The sequence below is a fragment of the Garra rufa genome, chromosome 16, assembly GCF_049309525.1.
Source record: "Garra rufa chromosome 16, GarRuf1.0, whole genome shotgun sequence".
NCBI lineage: Eukaryota > Metazoa > Chordata > Actinopteri > Cypriniformes > Cyprinidae > Garra > Garra rufa.
The window spans coordinates 31594621-31603155 of record NC_133376.1 but is presented as its reverse complement, the minus strand read 5'-3'; the positions used below and the strand labels follow the sequence as shown (position 1 = coordinate 31603155).

At 36.0% G+C, this 8535-nt stretch overlaps 1 protein-coding gene across 2 annotated transcripts in view; it reads right to left on the bottom strand.

The window, feature by feature from the left end:
- Nucleotides 1-135: 135 nt before the first annotated feature.
- ocrl (OCRL inositol polyphosphate-5-phosphatase) overlaps nucleotides 136-8535 on the bottom strand; it is a 25028-nt gene continuing 16628 nt past the window's right edge. The window contains exons 18-24 of one of the 2 annotated variants that reach the window (XM_073820419.1): nucleotides 8037-8272; nucleotides 7468-7491; nucleotides 4607-4723; nucleotides 4438-4522; nucleotides 3911-4038; nucleotides 2494-2605; nucleotides 136-2413 (exon numbers count right to left, since the gene is read on the bottom strand). In XM_073820419.1, the coding sequence (XP_073676520.1) occupies nucleotides 2289-2413; nucleotides 2494-2605; nucleotides 3911-4038; nucleotides 4438-4522; nucleotides 4607-4723; nucleotides 7468-7491; nucleotides 8037-8272 (827 nt within the window). In that variant the 3' untranslated portion in view covers nucleotides 136-2288. The remainder of the gene's footprint in view (nucleotides 2414-2493; nucleotides 2606-3910; nucleotides 4039-4437; nucleotides 4523-4606; nucleotides 4724-7467; nucleotides 7492-8036; nucleotides 8273-8535) is intronic. The other variant, XM_073820420.1, reaches the window with a different exon arrangement.

The following is an 8535-nucleotide window of genomic DNA, read 5'->3' as shown; positions in this document are numbered from 1 at the left end:
ACTTATTATCATGATTTATATGGCTTATTAATAAACATGCAACGAATAGTCGACTAATGCTTACTACTCGACCAGAAAAATCTTTAGTTGAGGGCAGATACACCAGTAATTATAAAATCCCAGGAAGCATGATAATATGATCATAATGTCTTTTATTTGAATAAATTAGATGCCCGGCCCCTCCCCACAAATAAAACAAAGTATGTGCAAGTACCCATCTGTAAAGTACCAGAAACATCTTTACAAAAACTGAATGGATAGAAAGACAAGACACAACAATAAACAAACAGGCAGGGTGGTGATCACAGCACACCAGAAATCTGTATAATGGCCATCTGCATTTCTGTTCCTCTGATTCAGTCTCCTGCAATGAGGTCCTCCCAGAAACATCATCTGTTGGCACTGAAAAGAATGATTTCAGGCCACAAGGATTTGAATAAGACAGCAGAGCTCCATGTTGGCCCTTTCCAAAGCAGAAATTAGAAAAAAATAAACCCAACAGAAAGCTCAGACAAAGGCAGAGGCTTGTAAACATGGCAGAGGATGTGAAGCGATTTAGACATTGGAAATCATTGGAGGACATCAAACCACAGGCGGTATCATTCACAGAACATCACTACTTGTGAAAATGTGCAGAAACTCTGTTATCCTTGCAACTTATTTACCTTTAAAAGCACACAGTAGTACCTTAAAAGGCACATATTACGACTCTAAGGTACTAATGTGCATCTTTTAGGGGAAGACAAGATTCAAAGTTGGCCGTTTAATGTTACTGTCATGAACCTAAAACTACAATTTCCGCACATTTTTTTTCTGACAGTAAGGGAAGGCAAAGCATAGAGTTGATCAGAAACTGCTTACAACTCTTTTTCCAAGTTGCAAGACTGACACAAAACATTTCCTGTGAGATTTTGAGGAAATGTCACTAATGGACCGAGGCAAAAATGTCACACGCACTGCGGAGAAACAGCTTTGGTGGTTTGTGCTACAATAATATTTTAGCATTGGGGTGATGATTAATACGAGCAAAACAGAGGAGACTTCCTCTTTACACACTGTAGTACAAAACCAGACCAACTGGCGCAAGAAGTAAAAAACCAGCAGAGCTATCAGAATTTCCCAATGTGTACTATGAATTCAAGAACGATAAACATATGCCGGTATGGTCACTAAAAGTGTAAATTTACCACCAACAAAAGACACAAAGACTGTAAACGTACACAAAATGATCCCAGTCTGGGTTAGTATAACACTCAACATACATATAAATAGAAGAACCACGACTGCATCTTCATTACAAGACAAGACAGATAAAAGACCCAGTGAGCACAACAGTTAAAACGTTAACGTCTCTGTAGCACGAAAGGATCCAGAACAGAGCTGTAAAAGAATAAGACCTCAAAAGAATAAAAGTTTCAGACCCAGATCTAATGAAGATAACCACAGCTGCTCATTATTCAAGGTGAGTAAGAATTACAAGTGTGGTTGTGCCATCATAACAGGCTGAAGAGGAGACCGGAGATCGTGTTTCTGACGGATAACAGACTTATATTCATCTGTGGAGGACATCCAAATGCCCAATGCTGAGGACAACTGTGTATGAGACTGGAAAACATAAATAACATGTGCACACAATGCCAGCTGATTCATCATGATTCAGATAGAACTGAGTATAGATCATAGTCCAGACTTCTCCTCCACTCCGAAAGGTAGTCGATTGTCAAAGTCACCTCTCTGAAGGTCATTTTTAAAGGAGGAAAGCATGAGACAGATGGAAAATGGTGCTTTGACAGAGCGTTTAACCTGGCAGCAGCAGTCTAATCTCCACAACATGGCTTTCCTTTAGTGTAACAAAGTCATTCTTTTGAGCGCCCGTGAGTCACATTCACACACATTCAATCAAATCTGATCGGGAATATTGGATTTGGCATTACAGCACTCTGATCCAGAGGTTAAAACCAGAGAAAGTGGGGCTGCACATAGCATTATAGATGCTGCACTCATAAAGATGAGGTTTGTAAGGGTTAAAAGTGTAGTTATTAATACTACATAAAGATAAACTGACAGCTATTCCTCTGAAGCAGGAACAGAAAAACAGCGTAACGTAAATAACGGGCAGTGTCTGTGCAAAACAGGCACTATCCAACAGTGCCAAATGTTCATCTTAGTGCAGGGTGGCCCAAATATCTCCCAGAAGACCAGCTGCAAACACACCTCAAGTGTCTTTTTTGCTCCACCTGAACACCTCTGAGAGAAGGCATGACACCTCGTTTCGAAAGTCCCCTTCTTCAGTCTTCGTCGCCGGCCATCAGGAAACCCAATATGAAGTCGTTGGTTTTCTGACGGTCGTGCGGCGACTGTTTGCCTGCAAGGTTGGGAGGCGGCCGAATGAGGAGGCTTGCGAAGAGAGTAGCTGGGGTAGAGGTACAAGAACAAAACAGTTAAGCACCTGTGTGTTTGCAATCTGATGGTACTAGAGAAAACAAGACTCACCTAGGAGATTGGCATTCAAGTTGTTGTCAATCGAGTGTTTGAGTAATTCTCTCAAGAAGGCCATCAGGTAGCGGAACACATTGCGATGGGCGCGTGGGAGCTGGGATATTAGCTGGCGTTCAGAGGGAAACAAAGAATTAATCCTTATACTCTGTAAATTTTCTGGATTAAAATACACTTTGAATTAGATTTTTCAACAAGGTCTCAGACTTTTGGAAGCCACTGCATTTTGGATGCTTGTCATAAGATCAATATAAAAAAAGACAGATGTAAAGATTAAAAAAAAAAAAACTTGCAAATGAATAAATTACATATAGTCCACATTAGAAAATAGTAGTTGAATTTATTAAAAATGACCCTGTTCAAAAGTTTTAAATACTGTGTTGTTACCTTTATAATACAGTAGTTGTTGTTGATGTTTTTTGTTTAGTGATGATTGTTCATAAGTGCTACAGTCATAAAGATATGGTGCATTAAAATACATGGGGTGTAAACTTTTGAACAGAATAAAGATGTGTCCATTTTTCAAAAAGCTTTTCACCCCCTGGCTGTTAATGCATCATGTTTCCTTCTGAAGCATCAGTGAGCGTTTTAACCTTCTGCAATTGTTGCAAATGAGTCCCTCAGTTGTCCTCAGTGTGAAAAGATGGATATCAAAATCATACATTGTTGGAAATAATCGGATCAAATACACAAAAATACTGAAAAATTCAAGAACTTGTGTTTAACTGTTCAGGACATACAAGGGACTCATGAAAAACTAAACAAACAAACAAAAAAAAACAGCTGTGGATCATTCGGGTAACAACACAGTATTAAGAATCAAGTTTATGTAAACTTTTGAAAAGGTTATTTTTTTATAAATTCAGTTATTTTTTCTCTTGTGGACTATATGTAAGATTGTTTGTGAAATATCATATTCAGGTCAGTACTAAATAAAAAAAAACATGCATTTTGTATGATCCATATTTTGGTAAAATAATTAACTTTTTGCAGATTCTGCAAGGTGTATGTAAACTTTTGACCTAAATAGACCACCCTTTTAAGGTTGGGGGTAAGCAAGTTTATAATAGTATAATAATTTTTTATAAAGAAATGCAATTTAAAAGTTGACTTTTTGTCTTTTGTTGACTATCACAAATAAACAGCAATTGAACTGTGTAGTTTAGACCCCATTGTGAATTCTGTTTATGTTGCATCAATGCCTGAAAGACAATTTCTTTCATATAAGCAAAATGGGCAATGAAATACACCCATATAAAACAGAATCAAAACACATTGAATAAAGAATCAAACAGAAAGCTTGTGAATAGGAACTGAAACAAAAACATATATAGATTGGCAGACCTGCCACAAATAGCATATGAAATACATAGTCTTGACACTTACATAGTTAGTGCCATGCACGCATGTTTACCTGTTTGCACAGACGGCTGTCATGAGAGCATTCAAGACAGCGCTGATAGAGTTCATAACACAGCACGGGTTCAGGAAGAGCCTCCAAGAAGATCAATAGTGCTTCAGCAACTGAGTGATTAGAGCCAGCTTGGAACCAACAGTCAAGGAGAACCATAGTGAACCATGAGAATGCACATTTTAGCATCAAATATAGAGCAGTGAGAAAAAGAAAAAGACGGAAAGAACAAAGTACACAGCGTCTCTAGGGATGTCTTGAACACCATTACAGTAGGTCAGAAGAAACATTCTCAGTCTCTCAGTTGCTCAGGGATGAATTGTGTGGGAGAGTCCAGCCAGTCAAAGCAGTTTTTAAAAGAGCCACTCGGTCACATTCACAGAAGTGACAGACATTAGCATTTCTATGCTAAGTAACTCTGAGAGCCCCTTAAAAGAGGTTTGTACCAAACAGTAATCTATCTGCTGGGAAAAACTCATCCTTTTCCATATATAAACATATTTATATGGTCTTTTGGTGGGAAAGGATACGGATGGATTCAGGAATGCTGGTGTCCAAGCAGTCAATAATATTTTGTAGCTCATCTTGCAGGCCAGGGGTCTGGAAAAGGTCCTCCTGTACAAAAATAATAAAAAAACTGATTAGTAACTTGAGATGTTATGGTTAATCATAGGTGCATTCATGCTTTATTTTGTTTACCTGTTGGCAGGCCTTGGTGTAGAGGTGATTAACAAGCAACCAGACCTCTTTGGGAATCTTCAGAGGTTTATCCTCTGTTCCAGCACTTTCCAACAAGAAATTAATCCGGGATTTCTCCTTGGAAATTGAGAAATTGAGAAATTAATCACAAAATCATCTCATCTTACAAACTATATTTAATTCTGTATTTATTTTTTTAAGAAAGCCCTAATATTTTTTGTAGCATTTTACACAAATACAGCACATTTTAGTGCCCCATTATTTAGTTATTTTTATACTTTTGTATACTCTTTGTTGAACTATTCTTTTCTCAATTGAAATGATAATTAGTTTAGGTGGAACTGTATGATTTTCTTCCAAAATAACGACTAAAAAAAATTCTTAAAATTGTTACAGCTCAGCATTAACATAATTTATTTAACTTTTTAAACACTAGAGCAGGGGTCCCCAAACTAAGGCCCGGGGGCCGAATGCGGCCCGCCCCCACATTTGGACCGGCCCTCTGAACAATGCCAGAGATATTTTTTTGTTATATGTGAGTCAAATCATCACAATTAAAAGAGCCAAAGACTTAAACTACTTCACTCTGTGTGCATTAAATGTATTTAACAGACAAGTTTTACAATTTGAGTTGAATTACTGAAATAAATGAACTTTTCCATGACATTCTAATTTACTGAGAAGCACCTGTATATCTTTTGAAAAGAAATTATCATTTGTCTGTCTGGTGCATAAAAAAATAAATAAACTATTCTAGCATTAAAAGGTATAATAAATACAGGTAAAATCATAATAAAATAATAATAATAATAGTAGTCAGTTCAGCCCATGGAATTTTCTTTTATAAACCGACCCGGCCCCCCATTAAAGAAAAGAAAATTATTTGGCCCACTCAGAAAAAAGTTTGGGGACCCCTGCACTAGAGGGACAACACTAATAAATCATATTCACATAAACTTTTTTAAAATGTTTTTTTAAATATATTTTTAATATTTAATTATTGATATTATTTATTATTACATTTATGTAAACACTACCAGTCAAAAGTTATTTTTTAATGTTGTATAAAGGATTTTTAATGTTTTATAAAGAAGTCTCTTCTGCTCACCAAGCATACATTTATTTGATCCTAAGTACAGCAGAAACAGTAAAATTTTAAAATATTTTTACTATTTTAAATAGTAATTCAACATATTTTCATATAATATATACATATAATTCATAAATAATATATTAAATGTAATTTATTAATGTGATTTCAAAGCTGAATTCTTAACATCATTACTATCATTCTAATATTCTGATTTGCTGCTCAAAAACATTTATTATTGTTATTATTATGATGTTGAAAATAACTTGAGTAGAATCTTTTCAGGTTTCTTTGATAAATAGAAAGTCCAGAAGAACAGCATTTATCTGAAACAGAAATCTTTTATAACATTATAAATAAAACAATTCATTTTTATAATTTGTTTCCCAAAATTATACTGACTCGCTTTATAGTGTATAATGTTACAAAAGCTTTTTATTTCAGATAAAGGCTGATCTTTGGATCTTTCATAAAATTCTGAAAAAAAAAAATAAATACTCTATTGATAATAATAATAAAAATGTTTCTTGAACAGCAAACCAGCATATTAGAATGATTTCTGAAAGATCATGTGACACTGAAAACTGGAGTAATGATGTTGAAAATTTAGCTTTGATCACAGGAATGAATTACATTTTAAAATATTTTCAAATAGAAAAGAGTTATTTTAAACAGTAAACATTTCACAATATTACAGCTTTTGCTGTATTTTGGGTCAAATAATGGCAGGATTGGTAAGCAGAAGAGACATTAAAAATCATACAGTTTAAAAACTTTTGACTGGTAGTGTATATAATTAACAATTAGAATTTAATTATTTTTTTTATATATATGTTTAACATTTTTAAATGTTCAAATATATTTTTAAAGTCTCTTACGCTCACCAAAGCAGCATACAGTAATAGCGTGTAATATTCTTACAATTTAAAATAACCGTTTCCTATTTAAATAGATTTTAAAATGTATTCCTGTAATGGCAAAGCTACATTTTCAGCAGCCATTACTGCAGGCTTCAGTGTCACATGATCCTTCAGAAATCATTCGAACATGCTGATTTGCAGCTCAAGAAACTTTATTAATTATAATTAATGCCAATGTAATATTTATAATATTATGTTTTTTTAGAATTTGCACCATGTTGTGGAAAGTGCCTTTAGAAATACAGAAGCTTGTTAAGATTCCTGTACAACAGTACAACCACTTTCTTTAAACTTTACATCACATAACAGCCATTACAAGTTCATCCATCTGAAAAAGGGTGACAAATAACATTGCTCTCTCTCTCTCTCTCTCTCATATACACACAGAGAAATTACATGGAGATAAGTGACAGCCCCAGGACCACTAAACAATATAAGGGGATTCATGCAATTAGTAGGACTGCAACTCATGCTGAGCCACAGAGGCAAAAACAACTCCGAAGAACAGTCGACTCCAAATTACAAACACTGATTTGTGAGGCTGGTTTCACCATGCTGTGAGCTGCTTTCTCTCTCTACTAATCTAATATCGCTGACTGGAGAGCAGTGAGCTGAGTGAGGAAAGGTGGGGTAGTGTTCAAGCAGAGAGATTCAAGCCTCAGTGACTTTCATTAGCCTGAACCAGCAGAGTGACTGCAGCAAGCTGACCTGTAGGAACGGGCAAGCACATTGAGACACTGACACACTGGGACAAACATTTAAAAACAGGACAAAGTCACCCTCAATCACACTTGTGGGCTGCAGTAATTGCAGCTGTCCTACTGTATAACCTGGATGAGGAGGGAGTTTACCTTTTCCATGCAGCTATCCTCTCCCTGAGAGTCATGCAGACCCAGAATGATTGGTCGGAAAGGAGTAGTCAGAGAAGAAAGAAGTAAAAGAAGGGAGGAGAGATGAGACAATGGAGAAACATTGCGTAATCAGTGAGAACACAGAGCCGGTATTGCATAATCACAGATAAGCAGCTTTCGGCTATCAAAGGTGATCACTGAACAGCGGAGAGATAGAAACAGAAAATGATTCAGATGATTGACAACTCTCTGAATGAAAAAGTAATCATATTTTGAGAATATAGCGCCATGTGGAACAGCACAGGCAGTTTGGATGATGGCCTACTGCAACCGAACAAGTTGTATCGCATCAAAACATCTCTGTACATGCTTTCCTCACTGCCTCAAAATAGCTTCATGTCAAACCTGAAAGTCTTCTCCTATCTAAAATTTGGGAGCAAAATTCCTTGCCACTGTCTGTCATGATTTTCCACTGGAAAAGAAACACTTTTGTAATGTCAGCCTTACTTAGCCATGTATCCTGTGATTCTAATTCATCTAACCAACTGAAGTTGCGGCCTGTGCCTCACCAGATCGATGAGTTTAGTGATGGGGATCTCGCGGATGGGCTTCTTCATACGGCACAGGGTCTCTAGCGATGTGCCGAAACAGCTGGGCAGGTAGTTTCCCGTGACAGTGATGAAGTAGTCTTTCCCCCGGTCCAGATGCAGCACCAGGATGTCCTCGATTTTATCCTCTCCAGAGTTTAGCAGCGTCACAGAGTCTTTACTGACATAGACTTCCAGGAAGATCTCCATTTTCTCATCTGCAACAAATAGAAATATATATGAGACAATCAGGAGGATGTGCAGAAACTGCACACAAATCCAAAAACCAAAGTATTATTTTTAACAAATTATGGTGTTTTCCATTCTTTTTCTGGATTTCGTTTTAATGGTTTCATTAAATTTTAATAATCAAAAGCATCTAATTAATTAATTTAATTATTTTCTTTCCAGAAAAACTATATTGTGTATTACATTTTCTACATAAATTCTGGTAAATATTCCTTAAAAATAATGTTTTGAT